Source organism: Danio rerio, chromosome 10, assembly GCF_049306965.1.
Source record: "Danio rerio strain Tuebingen ecotype United States chromosome 10, GRCz12tu, whole genome shotgun sequence".
Taxonomy (NCBI): domain Eukaryota; kingdom Metazoa; phylum Chordata; class Actinopteri; order Cypriniformes; family Danionidae; genus Danio; species Danio rerio.
In genome coordinates, this window is record NC_133185.1 from 24,468,653 (window position 1) to 24,489,276 (window position 20,624).

The window sequence follows — 20,624 nt, forward strand, 5'->3', positions numbered from 1 at the left end:
AAAATTGTGTTTAAACATTTAATAGGATGTAGTTTTTAATTTTATTTTTATCTTAACTATGTTCATGCAAACATTACGCAAATCGTAAAACGTGTCTGCCACACACAACCTTATCGTTCACAAAATAATTAAGGAGTCATGAAATCATCAGGCACTCATTTGAGTAGCAGGACTACTAATGTGAATTGCCTGGGATTATCTGCTTTACAATGTTTAAACAGCAGAGGGGGTCAGAGCCTTCACAAAACATTCATTATTTATCTTTTAACAGCCAGTGGTTCTCCCAGGTGAGCCGTGTTTCAGGTAATTATTGGCCTAATTGAATGTCTAAAGCCCTATAAAACACACTTACCTCTAATTGATTGCATACATGGGTTAGTGGGTTCTGTTTGTGATTTTGGAACTGTGAGCGTTCAGTGTTAGGATTTGTTGTTTTGTTTATTAAGCCATGGATCAAGGGTGGAAAAGGTGAGTTTATCCAATAATGCTGTTTGTATTTTTCCTGTTTATAGAAATTCTTAAAAATTGTTAACATGATTATCTAAAATCTCTTTCAAACTGTAGGTTACCCTTGTTAGTAGTCTTCCTGCTCTTTTGGAAGAATGCTGATGGATTTGCATGTAAGTATTTATTTATTTTTTTTCCCTTTTTAATCAAATTGAACTTGGCGCTTTCAATTTTTTTATGTATAACAAGACATTTGAAGATGACTTGAGTGCCTAAACCTAAGTTCATTTAATTTGCTTTTCAAATGTTAAATGTTTCCATTCATGTTGTCCAAAAATGCACCAATGTTGTGGATGTAAACATTTTAACATTGATTTTTGACTTATTATTATTCTATAAGGTTATGCTTTTATACAATTTTAATATGAAGAACTTTTAATGCGCTTGCATATACTTTGATGCATGCCATTTAAAAAATAAATAAATAACTGTTTGATGCGCACCAAAATTGGCTCAATTGCACTTAATTGAAGTCTTCTCAGTATTATTATTATTTTTTTCTCTCTCTAGATTCAACTTCTCCAAATGCTGGCCAATGGTGGGGTCAGTCATCTGACAACACTTTCTTGCCTCTTGTGGTCCAGTCTTCTGAGTCAAAGGCCCCTGTGACTGGGGTTTTGCTTGAAGAAGTGGTCTCTAGTTTACCAAAAAACAGACCCAAGTTTAATGTACTTCAGGCTGTTAAAGGTGGTGTTTCCAGCAGTTCTGACTCTACACCCCAAGATCTAACTCCAAATACCCCCTCTTCAGCTTCTCTGCCTGTGGATCAATCTGGTATGGGTGGTTTAGTGTCACTTCAGGGCTCATCTGGATCCACCACTGCATATGCTACAAGTGGTTCTGGACAATTGGTTTTTGCACAAGAGGAAAGTGATGGCTTCTTTTCCAAGACTGCAGTTTCAGGCCAGTCAACTAATGACCAGAGCTCCCCTAGTCTGTCTAGTTCAGCTTCTCAAGGTACCACCTATGATGTAATTACTCAGGCTCAAGGTACAGGTCCGTTTGCTCCAGGATCTTCATATGCAACTATATCACTGCCCAAATATGCTACTAGTCAGTTGATAACTGGACCAAGTTCAAAGCAATTTACCTCTGTCTATGGCACTCAGACAGGATCCTCTGCTCCTTTCACTTTGCAAGGTAGTACCACACATGGTGGACCAATCCAGACTCAAGATGCCTCAATTCAATTAGTTTCAGAAACTTCAACCCCACACATGGCTGTATCATTGTCCAAAGGTTTTGCTAGTCAGTCAGCTGTGCCAAGTTCCAAGCAGATTACCTCTGTCTATAGCACTCCTACAGGGTCTTCTGCTCTTTTCACTTTACAAGGGCTACTCCAGGGTCAAGATTCAAGTCGGGTTGCTTTAGGATCTTCAGCCCCACATGAAGTTTCTTTTCCCCAAGTTGTTACTAGTCCATTGACCTCTCTACCAAGTTCAAAGCAGATTACTTCGGTCTATAGCACCCAGACAGGATCCTCTGCCCCTTTCACGTTGCAAAAAGTAGTCCAGGCTCCAGATGCAACAAGCCAGGTTGTTTCAGGATCATCTTCCCCAAATGTAGTCTTATCATTGCCTCAAGGTGTTACTAGTCAGTCGACAACTGTGCAGGGTTCAAAGAAGCCAATTACCTCTGTCTATGGCACTCCAACAGGATCCTCTGCTCTATTCACTTTGCAAGGACCCCTCCGGCATCAAGATTCATCAAGTCGGGTTGTTTCAGTATCTTCCCCATATGTGGCTGTATCATTGCCCCAAGCTCTTACTAGTAAGTCAGGTGGGCCAATTTCAAAGCAGATCACCTCGGTTTATAGCACTCAGACTGGATCATCTGCCCCTTTCACCTTGCAAAGACTTGTCCAGGCTCAGGATTCAACAAACCAGGTGGTTTCAGGATCCTCTTCTCCATATGTAACCGTATCATCGCCTCAAGGTGTTACTAGTCAGTCAACAATTGTGCCAAGTTCAAAGAAGCTAATTGCCTCCGTCTATGGCACTCCAACAGGATCCTCTGCTCTTTTCACTTTGCAAGGACCACTCCAGCGTCAAGATTCATCAAGTCAGGTTGTTTCCGTATCTTCCCCATATGTGGCTGTATCATTGCCCCAAGCTGTTACTAGTCAGTCTGGTGGGCCAATCTCAAAGCAGATCACCTCTGTTTATAGCACTCAGACTGGATCCTCTGCCCCTTTCACCTTGCAAAGACTTGTCCAGGCTCAGGATTCAGCAAGCCAGGATGTTTCAGGATCGTCAACCCCATATGTAGCTGTATCATTGCCCCAAGATGTTAATAGTCTGACTCCTCTGCCAAGTTCAAAGCAAATCACCACTGTCTATAGCACTGAGGCTGAAACCTCTGCTCCTTTCACTTTGAAAGAAAGCACAACATATGGGAGACTTCTCCAGGCTCAAGATTCAACAAGCAGTTTTTCAGTATCCTCGACCCCATATGTAGCTGTATCCCTGCCCCAAGGTGTTACTATTCAGTCAGCTGTGCCAATTTCAAAGCAGATCACCTCTGTTTATAGCACCCAGAGTGGATCCTCTGCCCCTTTCACATTGCAAAGACTTGTCCAGGCTCAGGATTCAACAAACCAGGTTGTTTCAGGATCCTCTCCATATGTTACTGTATCATCGCCTCAAGGTGTTACTAGTCAGTCAACAACTGTGCCAAGTTCAAAGAAGCTAATTGCCTCCATCTATGGCACTCCAACAGGATCCTCTGCTCTTTTCACTTTGCAAGGACCACTCCAGCGTCAAGATTCGTCAAGTCCGGTTGTTTCAGTATCTTCCCCATATGTAGCTGTATCATTGCCCCAAGATGTTAATAGTCCGTTGACTCCTCTGCCAAGTTCAAAGCAAATCACCACTGTCTATAGCACTGAGGCTGAAACCTCTGCTCCTTTCACTTTGAAAGAAAGCACAACATATGGGGGACTTCTCCAGGCTCAAGATTCAACAAGCCAGGTTTCAGTATCCTCAACCCCATATGTAGCTGTATCCCTGCCCCAAGGTGTTACTATTCAGTCAGCTGTGCCAAGTTCAAAGCAGATCACCTCGGTCTTTGGCACCCAGACAGGATCTTCTGCTCCATTCACTTTGCAAGGAAGCACCACATACGGTGGACCTCTCCAGGTTCAGGATGCAGCAAGTAAGGTTGTTTCAGGCTCTTCCCCAAATGTAGCGGTTTCCTTTCCCCAGGATGTGACTAGTCAGTCAGTTGTGCCAAGTTCAAAGCAGATCACCTCTGTCTATGGCACCCAGACAGCATCCTTTGCACCTTTCCGTTGGCAAAGACTACTTCAGACTGAAGATTCTACAGGGCAGTTTTCTCCAGGATCGCCGTCCTCTGTCAAGACCTCAACCTCTTATTTTTCCAAACCTTCCAGTAGCTCTACTATAGGACGCTACAACTCTGTCAAGGGATGAGACTGTTAAACTGGCGCTAATGTTTGTTCAACTTTTCCAATAAATTTTGCAAAAAAAAAAAAAGCTTGTGTGGGATTAATTGAAAGTGCCCCTTAAAAGCAGACCAGTTGAGCATTTTGGTTGTCCATGCTCTTGATATATAACTTGTTAAACTGATTACATCTTGCTGTCTCCTCCATTTTGGCAGGAGATAAATGCCTGTTTCAGTGTCTTTTCTACTGTTGCTTAAACACAATGAGCAACAAATAATGGATGTTAGTTCCGTTCATGGAGTTTGTAGTAGATCACTTCTTTGACTTTGTTGCCAATGTGTAGCAAATGTTGACATTTATTGTCAAACGTTTGTATATCCAAATGGTATTTCAATTGATTTAACTTTAAATGTAAGACTGGCAGTTAAAACATTTTATTTTTTATATATATATATATACATACATACATACATACACTGAAAAAATGCTTGTTTCATAATGGTCACAGATTCTTGTGAATTGTTTGTCTGGGTAATACCACAGAAGAGACTATATATATATATATATATATATATATATATATATATATATATATATATATATATATATATATATATATATATATATATATAATTTTTTTTTAAGTGCTTTAACTTGATACTGTTTGTCTCCATGTGTTGATGTAGGAATTTAAACTTTAAATTCTTTAAACTCTTCTACACCAATATTTAGAATTTAAAAGAATCATTATTTCTAGTCTATTATACTAATCTTAAAGTAACTTGCACAACATTGAATGGAAAAGGCTTGATTAAAATTATTTTCTTTTTATATTTTTTAATAGACGTTTTGTTATACCAAAATTGTTTGATTCTATGGCTATTTAAATTAGTTTGTCACTGTTCTAAAGTTTATGGAAAATATGAGAACCGAAATAAAAGCCTACGTTCTCTGCCTGGCTCAGAATATTAAATTTGTGTTTTTTTTTGGTAGGATTTTTTTTTTTCTGTCCTTTTGTTCGTTTTTATGTCTCTTTTTTTTTTTTTTTTTTTTTTTTTTTAAACTGGCTTATTACAGACACAGGGTGGCGCTGTGGTCATTAAAATCAAGAGCTATCTATTAAAGAGCCTGTATGCCATTGTGTTATCTTGCTCATTGAGCCCATTATGAGTCCATTTTAGTGGGCAACTGTCTGAATAAATATGACATTGTGCATGTGAAATTGTGTCTCTGGTACTGATTTGATGTAAAAGTAACATTATGAGAATGTAAATGCCTCGAATGTACTGTGATAACATTACAATGACAAAAAAGAATATGAATAGAACGTAAAACCTGGGACATTTAATATTGTTGAACATTAATAGAGATGCGGTTCAGCCTGGTTTTCTCATTTCATGTTGCTCGGTCAATATGCTGCTTTAAAGGACATACTGTATATGTTTTTCTCTCTGTCCAGCTGTGTGTATGAAATTGCTAGTAAATCTGTGGGTTCAATGTTTGAAGCACTTTGCTGGTAGAAATGGAACATTATTTTCATGGGTTTGTATCTAAAGTCATGGAAATAATATGTTATTAGCACAGGGGAGAGCCAAATGAAGGTGTTTGGGTATAAAACACAAATCCATTTTCAGTGCAACAAAATACATCACAAAAAGGCAACAAATATTATTATGAGATACTGAGGAGGTTGATGAATTAGGCTTGTTTTGCAGCCACAGAATCTGGACTGCTTCCAGTCAGTGAGTCCACCATGAACTCCTCTGTATACCCAAGTATTCTGGGACAAATATGAGGCCATCTGTCCAACGCCTAAAATTTGGTTTTGAATAACAGGACAAAAGACCCCAAGGGCGCCAGAAAATTGAACAGAAGAAAAATTAAAAGTCAGTCTTGGAAGGTAATATCAGATCTCAGCACTACTGTACTGTACAGAAACATATCTTAATATATACATTTACATAAGCATTCTTCATTCAACTATGTGATTTCAAACATGTATTTTTTTCTTCTGTTGGAACATGAAGCAACAAAAAACGGTAACCTTTAGTGTTAAAATATATATTCTTCTACAGAAGGTGATAAAATGATTATATGACAAAAGTAATTTTATTTTATGTAATAAGAATTTATAGTAATTCAATTCAGCTTCACCTCTCTTGAATATTTTAACTCTACCCATTACAATCAGTGAGGCTTTGGTTAAAATACAATGAAGAAGAATGTTACTGTTGTTTGTTACCTTATTAATTATGTTAACCTTGTTTTAAATATTTTGGCTTGTTAAATAATTTTGATGCTTCTCATGGGACATATGGGTAGAGCAAATTAATCTTGACTAGCAGTTTATATTGCCTTTTTTTCCCTAATAAATTTTGTGACAAAAAATAGAGTTTGTAAAGTGAACCTAGCATGATCACCTTACAGCAAGAATATAGCTGGTTCGAGCTCCGACTGGGTGAGTTGGCATTTCTGTGTGGAGATTGCATGTTCTCCCCTTGTTTGTTTAGGTTTCCTCTGGATGCTCTGGTTTCCCAAGTCAAAAGACATGCGCTGAATTAGGTTATCTAAATTGTCCGTAGTGTATGTGTAGGAATGAGCGTGTATGGGTGTTTTCCAGTGATGGGTTGCAGAAAAGGCATTCGCTGTGTAAAACATGCTGCAAGTTGGTGGTTCATTCCACTGTGGCGATCCCAGATTAATAAAGGGAGTAAGCCAAAAAGAAAATGAATAATTTGAATTGTTACAAAATAATATCATGTGTGTCCACAATCAAAATGCTGTTACATGTCCTTTAGGGCCGGTGTCCTGCATAGTTTAGCTTCAACTTCTCTTAACACCTCCCTGAAGTTTCTACCTAGAAAGAGCTTGGTTAGCTGGTTCAGGTGTGTTTTATTGGGGTTGGAACTAAAATATGCAGGACACCAGCCCTCCAGGACCGAGTTTGGGAACGCTTGCATTTTGTTTTTCCACGCTTTAGATTTTTTGGGGAAATAACCATCCTGTTTAATGCAAACGAGTTGAGAAGGGTCAGGATGCAGATGGAATCTCAGACCAGTGCAATGTACAGTAAGACGTCTTACAATCCACCTCGTGATATAATTATGTATGTAGGTACACAGGTGGTTCTTTTGTTTGTCGTACCTTTAGTTTGTTAACCGTGTTTTGGCGTATTTCCGTCTTGGACCCGCTGCAAAGTGCGCGTGCACGAGAATTGCGATTGGAAATGTGCCAAAATAGCCGATTCCAAAACATGATGATTTAGTTGATGTTTCCAGCTAACTTTTTAGTAGAATAGTCGACTCTTGAACTTTTTCTGGAAGATTCTACCAATACAAAACACCAGTAACCGTTTTAACTAACGTCTATCTCAAGTGAAGTGTTTCAACATTATGGACGTTTAGTCATGTTTGTAAAGCAGGTTAAATTCGCCCATCAGATGCACGTGCACAGTGAGTAGACCAAACTTCTGTCAACTCATTTTCCAACTGTCAAATAGACAGCGCAATACAGCTGTAAAATAAATTTACAATTGATTAGTTTTAATAGTTACAGTTTATTCTTGTATTTATTTTTCTTCAACAATGTGCTGTTCATTCAATAGATGAGTGGATATAAGTGCTGACATTCATGCTTTTTAGAGACGTAAGTATCTTGACAGACAGAGCAAAAAAACAATTATAGAAACAAACACAAGTCATGTAATGGGTTTATTTTGTCAAAATACTTCATAATACAAGTTGTTAATATATTTATTTTTTGTTATTGTTTAACAGATCGAAGAAATATCAAATTCAGTGAAAAAAATGTTGAATGTGAGATAAAAAAAAAATGCCATTATAAAATAAAAAATGTTAATGACGTTCATAAAAGAATATAAAACAAATATGAAATATGTAATAATATATTCAGCTAATTCCTACCAAAATCTTGTCACAACTCCAATGAATCAAGTTAACAAATTCACTTTGTCATCAGTATCAGTTTATCTAGAAATAAAATATTTACAGGATAAATGGAATACAGCATTTAATAATGTATATCCCATACTTTGTTACTAATGTAATTTAAATTGAATAAATGGGCACTGCTTATATACATTTTCTTCTTACAACATTGTATCAAAATGTCCCTTTATGCAATATTTTGTTTTTGAAGAATAGTATGAAAATATTTATGGACACATTTTCAATTCCACCCCAACTAACAAAAACTCTTAACCATCAATAAAATCTCAAATTGGAGGATAACTGGCATTTCATTAGTTGAATTGTCCTTCAATAATATAAAATTATTTTTATTAAATGCACAAGAAAATAATATACATGCATTGTTGTATTAGTTATTATAATATTTAGTTTTATATCATGGTAATGTCTCCAATAAACCAATTAGAATGAAATTAAATTGTGACTTATTAGCTGTTGATATTTTAACATCCATGAGATGCAGCCTTCGTACACTATGCATTTATACACAATGCTCTTCTACTCTTAACAAAGTAGTGTATCATTAGTATAATCCCAAATTTTTTATTTTTATTTTTGCTAACCTAAAATTCATCCATTTCCAAATTGTCATTTAATGGTTGCCAAATCAGTGGAATACATGACCAAACTAAAACGTTAGTGCCCCAAAGCTCCTCTCCTTCTGTTACCTCAGCACCGCTGTGACCATTGGGTTCATGAAGAGTTTTCAACATTCAACACTTTTTTTTTTTTTTTTGTTTTTAGCAGTTTAATAAGTACATTATTTGCATACTTAAAGTGCACTTATTCTTTTTAGAATTCACAGTGTGCATGCACTACTCGCATTGGTGTAGAGTAGTGCATTTTGCAATTTGGGATGTATCTACAGTATGGAGCGAAGCTTAGGCTGTACTCGCACTAGGCACGGTTGCATTGACTTATGCCGGGCACGATTGCCCCTTTCCCCCTTCTCCCGATGGCCCGCAATCACATTGCATTTTACCATCCAAGCACGCTTGCGTCAGTGATGATGCGACCATTAGGAAGAGAAGCTCTCTCACTCAGTACAGTGGAGATTACTTAAGTTATATCGTTTTGTATTATTTGAAGTCGTTTGTGATGTGGTGACATAGTCAAATCTTTTACTGAACAGATCCATCACTTTTGAAGCTCATAAACATTCATAAAATCATTGTGCTGCACATATTAGGAGGTTTGCAGAAGGTGGCAGCTGACGTGGAGTGAGGGGTTTAAATCTTTAGTAAACTATGACAGTTTGCATTGATTAAAAAGAATGATTAATAAATCCATATGAAACGGTCCCCTAAAAGTGATGATGCATCTTCAGTTTTACGCTCAAGCATACAAAGCTCAAGTAAACCATGTTCTGGCACACCTCTTACTACCAGGTCAGGGTTGGGCCAACCGAACCATGCCTGGTGCGATTCGTAGCTCTCAAGCTTGTCAAAGGAAATGCGCCCAGGCACAGTTCAAATAGCCTAGTGTGAGTACATCCTTGCAGATCTATGCTAATATGCCAGATTGTCACCAGTTATGGGTGGGGCTTCTGATGTCACAGTAGAGGAAAATCTGCAATACTGTATATCATTTTCATCACACTTTTTGGATTGTATAAAAAAGAATGGCTAAAGGTAAAGTGTAATGTTCATGACAAAACATGAACATTCAAATTTATTCTACCATTTATGGTCACAGTTGTGTTGTAAATAGCTCTGGTGGGAGGCGTGCGTTCACAAAATCAAACATGGAGAGTCTCAAAAACCCTTTTGTATGAGGAACTACTTTCTTCGGGATTCAAATCATAAGCTGACTGTTTAACTGTTGAGTGTGCATCTTTTAAAATTTAGATCTTTAGTGTCTGCTTTTTGCTGGTTGTATGTGGGTGGAGTAATACACAAAGGGTAAAGAGGCTGTAGGAGTTCTAATATTGCAGAATATGGCACGGCTATCAGCCAATCAGATTTGAGAACCAGACAGAACTGTTGTATATATTATATATACATATATATATAATATATATGTATATGTATATATATATATATATATATATATATATATATATATATATATATATATATATATGTATATATATACATATATATATATATATATATATATATATATATATATATATATATATATATATATATATATRTRTATATATATATATATATATATRTGTGTGTGTGTGTGTGTGTGTGTGTGTGTGTGTGTGTGTGTGTGTGTGTGTATACAGTATGTATATATATATATATATATATATATATATATATATATATATATATATATATATATATATATATATATATATATATAAACAAACAAACTTCAGGCAGGCAACCAAGCTGAGTTTACAATATGAGAGAACTGTGCCAAAAATACAAACTTCTTGAAAAAAAGATAATGAACAGTAATCAGCATATATGCTGTCTCCCACTCTTTGACTAAATGCTCACTTCAGAGCATCTGTCAGGCTCTTTACAGCTAACCAGCAGGGTTTTGTGAATGAGAAATGTTTTTGATGAAAGCTCTTGTACCACTCTTGTCTTTTGCGATGGGACAAATCCTGGCATACAGTGCTCCACTTGGCAGCTCATTCCTCTTTTTTGTAATCATCATTAGAGCCATTCGTCCTGCTGCTCCGGTGTGACCTCTTTGTCATGTCCCACAGGTCAACATGCATCTGCCAAACACTAAGGCCCCTATCATGTACAGATGTGTCAGCGGCCCTCAAGAGGAGGCAACACACCGATGCCAAAAATCAGCTGGTAATGGATTATTGTCATGACACACCACCTTTTCGCTTATTGCATGTTAACAATGAATGGTTCAGCTAAGTGGGTGTAGACGTACACATGACCTCCACTAATATTGGCTCTCTTGGTTAATATGAACAAAGAAGGCTTTTTGAAGAATGTCTTTATTGTTTCGCCATTTGATATCTTCTTAAATATATTAACAAATTCTGAACAAACTGTTGTAAACACAGCACAGTTTATCTTTTTCTCAAAAACATATCTTTGTTAAATACGTATGCTATTTTTATTGACTATGTATTCATATGAGCAAAAAAAAAGATCGATAATAAAAAAAGTTTGACAGTTGAGAGCTATACAGGAAAGCATGAGGAGCAGAGTGAGAGAGCAGAATCGGCAGAGAACCTCAAACTGGCAATTGAACTCGGGTCATCGGAAAGCTATTGGTGCAAAGAACAAACAATTTCTGAAGTCAGTTTCAATTGATATTTTACATTTTGCTGTCCATTTGCATGACTAAAAGCAGCAAATTTGTCAAGCACAAGCTCCTGTTTGACAGGGGTGTAAAAGTTAGGAAACTTCTAAGCCAAACTCAGTCATTCATAGTTGTGAGTTTAGACAGGGGTTCCCAAACTTTTCAGCCTGTGACCCCCAAAATAACAATTCCAGTGACTCGTGACCCCCCCCCCCCCCCACTATCCTCGGAGGTAGTTATAAACATACAAACATTGTGGTGCTTGTACATCAATAGGAACTATTTAAACAAGCTTATTGACAATGCAAAAAAAAGGGCAACAGTCTAACAACCATATCATTTTTATAGTCATTATTAAATTGTTTAATTTAATAGTAACATCATAAAACGAGACTAGTGGGCACAATGTTTACAGAGCAATACTGTACAAGTGTTTTTGGTTTAGTTTTCAGTTGTGGCCTATTTTATACACAATATATATATACAATACATATAAACAAATAAATAATAAAATAGCTGACCAGCCCCACATTTAAAAAAATGGTCCGGCCCTTCTGGCATTTGCCAGAATTGCCAGATGGCCAGTTGTATATGTATGTATGTACGTTGTTAAGGTGTCAAAGTTTAACATTGTTCAATAAAGTTAACCTGCTGCAACTGACGTTATTGCTGTGTCATTAATCTAGCCTAAAGTACATGCCTTAGCCTCTATTTGTTCAAAATGTAAGATTCATTGCTACTGGAGTGTGTCATTGCATGTTTAAGATGACAAATGAACTAGAGGGCACTGTCTTTATCTATACAAATGTAAAATACGTTTTTTGGGTACTTTTGGTTGTATGTGTCAGTACACATCTTTTTTGTGCAGTTGTGCACATCCACACGAAGGTGGGGCTTGCTTTACATGTCACATAAACACAACCTTGGCTTGTTTTCAAAATGGGAGAGTAAGTTCATTGTTACCACATAGTTATTTTTATTTTTATTTTTTTTACTTTGATTTTACAAGTACAAAATTGCATACAAAGTGAGCTACTAAGTTGTCCATATGGAGATAGACAGGTGAGGTAAACACATTTTATTACAAACCATGGACAAAATAAGTTATTTTGGGGTATTTATTTGGTATTGGTGTCCCCCTGGCATTTATTACAGTACACGTATAATAATATAACCCAGCAAACAATGTTGTGTTTAATAGATGTCTTATAGAAATCTAAACGGCTTGGATAAAACAAGGATAAACCTGGGCTGTCAGTAAAAATTTAATAGACATCTGAGAATAGAACAAAACAAGAGTAGTCCTCAAATAGACAGATTAGACAGACTTTATATGTGTTGTCATTAATTTCTGTTTATTTCATGACTAGCCTAGTTTTGGCCTATTCTTAGACAACTATTAGATTTTCACTGACAACCCAAATTAAGCCTTGATTTAGCCAAGACGGCTATGTTTAGACATCTATCTGACATCTTTTTAAAACAAACAAAAAAAAAAATGCTTGCAGAGAATGTATGTTGAGGATAATGTATAATGTATTTCCAATGAGCCAACATGTGTTGGAGATTCCAGTCAACTAGAAATATTATTAGTAGGAAAATGATCAAGACCAATGACAAAGACTTTTTTTTAAAATTACAACCTAACAGCACCACACTACAAAATGTTTGAAAGGTTTCAAGAATGAAAAAATTAAAAGGTTGATAATCTAAATAAAAAAACAAAAGTAAAAACAATAACAACATGTTTTTAACAGCCTGCTTTGCTCATATATACATGCTTGCCAATATTAGTGGAGGCCACAGTATTTGAGAAGGGTGGAGGGAAAACCACAGACCTCTTTTTCACCTCTTAGGTATCAATTCATCATAATATAATCTAAATACTACAAGTTGGAGAAGCGTAGCATATTTAATGTGTTCATGATACAGTTATCTTCATTATCTTCTCTGGCCTGCCTAACAATTTTACAGTCCCATTGAGCTCTTTTGCCAACAATATTTGCCCTATTTTATGAGTTCATTAATCACATGTCCGTGTACTTTAAGTCCCATCATTTCCCTGGTGTCCTGGGGCTCTGGTGCAACCTCTCATTGCAACAGTCCTCCTGGATTATGTTTATTCATATCGTGAGCATCCTCAACAATTCTAATGATGTCTGTGTATTTCTGAGTCTGCTGCCCTTTCGTTCATACATTTTAATATGGAGCCCCTGGCAAGAAGGTTGCATTAATGTGCCGCCTGCGATGATGAAATATTTAACTTTTTACTTTGTTAGTTTGTATTGCTGTTATAATGTAGTTGATTATGGCTAATTTTAAGCGCAGGATTCAGCACATCGGTATAGATGTCATATTACAAGGTGATGTAAAAAGCAAGCAAAAGGATTAAGCAAGCTAAATAAATGAGCTGAACATGAACATGTAGCATAAAGAAACATGAATACATTTCCATTTTTGGAATATCGTATCAGATATTTCAGAAACATGTTAAGTGAACATTCTTGCTTATCTAAAAAACATTGCTAAAGTGAGTAATTTTGCTGTGGAAATATGCATTACGTGCCAAATTTGCTATCTTTGTTTTGGTTCTTTTAATCGGCTCATTGCCACTTTTGCAGCACCTATTTCAGCATTCTATTTCAGCACTTTGGGTTGCGATGTTTGAAATCCGCGTATTTCATTAATTCAGAAAGGCTTTCAACCTCTGAAATGAGAAGCAGATTTAGAGTTCCACATGAGGTTGATAATTAGCAAATAATTTAAATATTACTAATGTAAACATTAGGTGAGCAGGTTACATTGTAACCCCATGTCATAATACTTTACAAGACAAGATCTGCAGTGCTAAGCAATTTGGCTGTTTGCAGCTGATGAAACACAACAGAAATTTAAATACAGCCGTTCAGAAGCACAAAATATAGTGCACTTACTGCGCTCCAATGAAATAGTAAGGTTTATAATCTAAATAATACGTATTAAACCACTTTAACATTATTAAGTGTAGATGGGTCAGTGGCAGCGCCAGTGGGGGTTTGTGCATCAACACATGCACTCCATGGCTCATGGCGACCCGAGTTCGATTCCACCTCACGGCCCTTTGCTGATCTTTCTCCTCTCTCTGCTCCCAATGCTTTCCTGTCAATTTTTGCTTTTATTTAGAACACAATTTAAATCAGCCTTCATAGTCAGGCACACTCCTGTTGGTTCTCAATCTGGCAACCTGTGCTTGTGTGTGTTTTGATCCAGAAATGCAATACCTAGTTCAACCATTGGGTGTCAAATATACATACTGCACCTTAAAGGGCCATGACACCCCCCACTTTCGGTTAAAGTCTACTTCAGAATTTCTTCAAAAGATGCATGATTAATGGGCGTGGAGCTCCACGAGCATCGGGCAGGAGTGGGCGTGGCCAGCAGGGGAGAAGGGGAGCGAACAACTGTTGTTGTCAGTTAGCTCACAAAATGAGACACAAAGAGGAGACGCATGAGTTTATACTTTATAAAGTTAAAATGCAAAGAAATAAACAGTGATTTAATGCCCTGCTACATTTGTTATTCGTAATTTCATATACAGACAACCACAATTTATATCATTATAAAGATGTGTGTTCATGTAAACACTATAAATGAGGACTTCTCCCTCAATCCCCGTATCCAGCAGACTCAGTGCAGCAGGTCTCCTGACCTGTCTATTTTAACCCTTAACCCTACTGGTAATCTGGAGGATTTAGGCAAACACAGCAGCACGGCGATGTGTCTGAATGTGAATGAACTCCTGATAAAACACAGCGTCCGCATTCTCTAATTCTCGTGCTGCTCTCCCGACAAAAATGCTAGCAGCACGCACACAGCTTTGCTGTATGATCGGCCCTGACAAGATCGCGGGGGAAAACATGCAACAAACCCCGTGGATCATGGAAACAAACACATACGAGCCTTCATGACTGTGCCGTGGTTTCCGTGTCTCTCAGCTCGGGCTTGACACTGGCAGGTCTGGCAGGTCTCATGAATAATTAAGCAGCTGGCTCTTCTCTTGGGATAAGAAAACTCCGCTATGAATAATAATGAGAAACCGACGCGTCATCATTGCACTTGCAGTACAGCACTACGTCGCCGATTTTGATCCCGCCCCAAAAATCATTTTAAACCCGGAAGCTGAAATTAGCTGACAAAAGCTCAAAATTATCCAGTTTTCCCCACAATTAAAGCTGACAGGTGCTAACATTGACTTAACTGATGCTCAACACACACACATCTGTTAATATAAAAAAAAAAGTTCTCCGGGGTGTCCTGAACCTTTAAAGAGATCGATCATTCATTCATTCATTCATTCATTCATTCATTTTCTTTTCGGCTTAGTGCCTTTTATTAAATTGCTGTCGCCACAGTGGAATCAATCGCCAACTTATCCAGCAAATGTTTTATGCAGCGGATGCCCTTCCAGCCACAACTCATTACTGAAAAACATCCATACGCACTCATACATGGTAACATACTTAATTTTATCACACCCAATTCACCTGTATCACATGTCTTTGGATTTGTGGGGGAAACGGAGTACCCGGAGGAAACCCACGCAAACACGGGGAGAACATGCAAACTCCACTCAGAATGCCAACTGACCCAGCCGAGGTTCGAACCGGTGACCTTGCTGTGAGGCAAACGTGCTACCCACTGTGCCACTTCGTCGCCCTTTTAAATGATCATGTTGCCTAATAAATTAAGATAAAGTACAATAAATTACAAACAGACCGATTAAAAAGATTACTTTTTGTAAAAAATATTACTTTGTATTATTTAAAATAAGTATACTCATTTATAATATTGAATAGTTTTGTAATATTTAGCAATATTCAATAATTGTTTTATGTTTTTACAGAGATGGAAAATAAATTTTACATTATTACATTTATAAATCAATAGTAAATTAACATCATAGTTAGTAACTACTGCTGAAAATCCTATAGTTCAGCAAAAATCTAACTAATGTTAAGGTGAAATTTATATAAAGTTATTTAGATGTTAGTATCAGTATTGCTAGTTTTAAGAATATCTACAAGCTAGTGTGCTCCAAAACAGTGACAAAAAAAAATCACATTTAGAAGATATAAACATTCAAAGCTTGTAGTTTGTCTGCCTAAATGGATCAACTTTTTTTTCATGTCAACTCACACTTCAGTTCTCATCAAATCTTGACCAATCAAATGCTCTCTATTACTATGTCCCGCTCCCTTCAAGATGCATTTTATGTGCTTTTTAATTCGATGTGATTGAGGGCCGTCACGGTGGCGCAGTGGGTAGCACGATCTCCTCACAGCAAGAAGGTTGCTGGTTCAAGCCTCGGCTGGGTCAGTTGGCATTTGTGTGTGGAGTTTGCATGTTCTCCCCATGTTTGCGTGAGTTTCCTCCGAGTGCTTGGATTTCCCCCAGTCTAAAGACATGCGCTATAGGTGAATTAGGTAAGCTTACATTTTTTGTAGTGTACTGTATGTGTCTTAATGTTTCCCATGCAGGGATTGTGTTGCAGCTGTAAGGGCATTCACTGCGTACAACATATACTGGATAAGTTGGTGGTTCATTCTGCTGTGGCAAACTCTAATTAATAAAGTGACTAAGCCGAAAAAAGAAAATTAATGAATGATGCGATTGAGCTCAACCACTCTCACTGGCAGAGCTGTGATGAAAAACAAAATGCTATTGGCTGTTTTTTTTTTTTTTTTAAATGGGAGGAGCTACTCTGTCTCATACTTCATATTTTAATTGAGATTATTTCTAACATTAAATAAAAATGCTTCACGGGTCAATTAATATTTGAAATCTATTTTAATGCATTCGAAAACCCTCTACCTTTTTACACTTCTTAAGTTAATTAACTTGTTAGATTTATTTTGTCTACAGACATCAATGTTGTTATATGATCCCCATTCACATGTATCTAATATGTACACTCCAGGCCAGTAGTTGGCGATATTGCTTTATAAAGAAACATGTGCACCTGCAAACTGTTTACAAAAGTTTGCATCGTTAGGTCCTAATACGTAAAGAACACCCAAAACACATGAAAGGTTTTGGTGTAAACGGCATGAAAGTTGGAAATATCAGAGATTTTAAGGTGAGCTAAGCAAAGGTTTTCTTGATTTTGAAGTGATTGGGCAGAAACTCTTCAAATGCCCATGTTTTGTACAACACAGTCAGCCATCAGACTGCTGTATAACAACTGTATGTTGTTTAGTGTCCATTCAGTGAAGTCTACTATGAGAAAAGGTGAGGTGCCCTGAAATTGAACTCAGAGAAGACCATGGCCTCTTTTGACTGTGTGTTGAACCCAGCAAAAGTGCCCCAGGCATGTAGCACATGTTTCAAGGTTGTGTAGTAATGCTTTCGCTGTAATAATGCTCTGATTTAAAAAAAGCAAAAATGTGTGTGCGTCTTAACAGCAACAGATCGTACAATGCTGGCAGAGCTTCAGCACAGCAAACATATGGAGAGCAGCGATTTGGCTCTCTTTAAGCAGCCCAGCAGATGACTGATTAGATGACCTGATTCCTCCAATTATTTACATTTGAGGGAAACCTTTAGCGGGCACATTTGAGCTTGTTTGGGGTGTAATAAAAGTGGCCTGAAGTAAAGGAAAAGTAATGTGATTAGTTTAGCGCTGGTCACTGCAGCAATAAACCTGCATGTTCACTAGAGACAGTTGTGTGGTCAAATTAACATAATTTTCTTGGTAAAAAAAAAAAAAAATAATACTTGCATAATCATATGCTTTGATATGACTCCGAGCTTACAATCAGTGAGCATGTCAATTATTAATCCTGAGTGATTTATGAAGCCAAGTGACCCATAATTAGGATCATAAATTGAGACGCATGAACACTGGGCTTTTTGGTGTTGTACTTTCAGAATGTTTTTAATGAACTTTTAGAAAAAGAATATGTATGTTCTAAAATGAATGTTGTTTTAAAAAGGAACTAGATACATATTGCATCTGTGCAATTTATGAAAAGGATCATTGATTTATGTTTACCTCAGACTTTTTTTTTTTTTTTTTATTGATTGAAAATTCCATATTTAAACCCTAACAAAAATTGGAATTTACTGAAATTATTTATCTGGGTGTTAATCCCTTGATCTATCTATTTTGCATGTAATTTTATTTATTAAATTTTTTCCAGAGTTTAAATTATCCTGACGAGTGCTGGTTGTCAGAATAAAATGGGCAGTTGACAAATTAATTAGATAAAGTTGCTGTTTCAGTGATCAGAAGAAATATATCTACACTATATCTTTTGTTATATTAAAATGTTATTTTAAAAGTGCATAGATTAAATGTTGATTTTTTCATTGCTCATAACTAATTCTCTTTAGAAATATTACATTTTAAAATTCATTTACTTATTTTATTTATTTATGGCAGGAATATTGTGCTCCATATTGTCAAGATCACACTTGGGACACACTTGCTGAAGCTGTGGATTAAAGGTAATAATGTTGAAAAAATATTAATTTTCTTTAACATTGTGATTAGTTTTTTTAAGAAGAGCTATATGTATTTATTTATATTTCCCTCTATATGTTTTATTGACTTTTAAAATGCCAAACAACATTAACTTGCATTGTAAGAATTACCAAGGCCATGGTTTCAGTTAAAACTCTTCTGTAATGTTCTACTGAACAAAAACACTCGCGTAGTTTACATCTTGCATGGCCTTGCATGGAAATACTGACAAATTTTTCATTTTTGTTTTAACAGTTCTTTCAGTTTTAATTATTTATTTGTTTATTTATTTATTTATTTGTTTGTTTATTGTTGCTTTTTTCTGTTTTTGATTTCACCTACAGTAACATTACAATCTTTTTATTTACTTTTACGTTTAATTGCAATTCTCAATTTTCAATTTTAGTAGACTGTAAAGTTGGGGGTAAAGTTAGTGTAAGCTGACATGTAATTGACAAGTTTCTTACAGTCATGGTATGCCCCGACCAGTCTAGGGTTGATAGGGACCAAAACAAAATATAAATTAAATATAGAAATAATAAAGTAAAGGGTTTTTACCTTCTCTTGTCCCAGCTCACAATAACCACAACAGTTTTTTTCAACAAGAAATAGCACTGTTTATTTTCCAAAGAAAGTTCTCTTAAGAGGTCATGATTTTGCCAAGTCCAATCCTGAATTAACATCTATGTTAATTGTGGAACATTATTTTGGTTTGAAAATGTAATCCATAACTACAGCTGCACGATTAATCAAAAGATCGCAATCTTGATTCGACCCCCTAGACCAATGGTTCTCAAACTTTTTTCCTCAAGTACCACCTCAGAAAAAAATTATCTCTCCAAGTACCACCAAAATGAGCAGTATTGAAATACAGTAGCGTGCACAGTTAAAAAAACGTGGCAGATTACCTCAGAAATATAGGCTATGTCATATATGGCATATAATATACATAATTTTTGATAAATTTTGAAATATATATAGCATGTACATGACATATTTCATTCCTCCGCGTACCACTAGAAGGAAGCCTGCGTACCACTAGTGGTACACGTACCACAGTTTGAGAACCACTGCCCTAGACGATCTTAATCCAGCATTTCTACGATTCTGCCAATCATATTTTCATGTTCAGGAGAGAAGCAAAGGCAGCTGCCCGAGTCTTTTCATTGTTTCACATACGTTGCTCAGCGACATGGATGCCCCCAAATGATGTTAAAAGTCTTTATAAGGTACAATTCACCTAAAAATGTCATTTTTGTTTTCATATAATGCTGTATTCACTGCCGCGAAATCACGCGTGTTGTGAGCTGCTGACCGTGAGCTGTTACCACAGAGAGGGCAGGCGCGCTCACCCCCTAATGATAGACGCACGCGCGTCTACTTTAGTGAACAGAACCTGCATAGGCTGTGAGTAACAGGTAATGAAGTTGTAAATAGTATTCAGTTTGTGGCACAGATCAATCGTTTGAGTGCCGTGCGCGATGTACGAAAAGCACTTAGCAGTGAAAATAAAGCCAAAAGCGTGCACATCATTTAAATCATATCGCGTTTTAGAGTTATGATTGGGACATGCATTTGATGTTTTTTCTTTTATAGCGAACACAGTTGTGCATAAAAATAAATATTTAGTGTCAGTATAATTACTCGAGCCTTTGTAATGTTGATTTTACCAGTGAACAAAATGGTCTTATAATGTTGTCAATGACAGATTGCAAGCATAGGCCTATATCTCAAACACAAACATAATTCAACATCAGAATTATCAAAAGTAGAATAGAATTACTTATAAAAAAACAGTAGACCTACACAAAATATTATTATTGTTTTAACATATGTTTGAGAAAAAAAACAATAATAATTGCCGACTCATAATAACCTTTATTTTACATCTACAGAATCGTGAGAAAATTGTGATCTTTATTTTAAGGAAAAAAAAAGTTCCCATTTTAGCCAGATTCGTGCAGCTCTATCCATAACTATACCCTACCACTGA

At 36.4% G+C, this 20,624-nt stretch overlaps 1 protein-coding gene and 1 long non-coding RNA gene across 4 annotated transcripts in view; both read left to right on the forward strand.

Moving 5' to 3' along the window:
- Positions 1-366: 366 nt before the first annotated feature.
- Positions 367-4,001, forward strand: zgc:173837. The gene is made up of 3 exons (XM_021479318.3): positions 367-468; positions 565-620; positions 1,018-4,001. Exons 1-3 carry the CDS (start codon positions 449-451, stop codon positions 3,936-3,938), a joined length of 2,997 nt encoding a protein of 998 aa, XP_021334993.2. The 5' UTR covers positions 367-448; the 3' UTR covers positions 3,939-4,001.
- Positions 4,002-7,056: 3,055 nt separating this feature from the next.
- The window catches only part of LOC141376349 (uncharacterized), a 33,718-nt gene continuing 20,150 nt past the window's right edge, over positions 7,057-20,624 (forward strand). The window contains exons 1-3 of one of the 3 annotated variants that reach the window (XR_012386246.1): positions 7,057-7,362; positions 10,571-10,667; positions 18,551-18,615. This is a non-coding gene — a long non-coding RNA (uncharacterized lncRNA). Of the gene's footprint in view, positions 7,363-10,521; positions 10,668-17,110; positions 17,246-18,550; positions 18,616-20,624 lie in introns of those variants that run through there. The other 2 variants (XR_012386247.1, XR_012386245.1) reach the window with 2 other exon arrangements.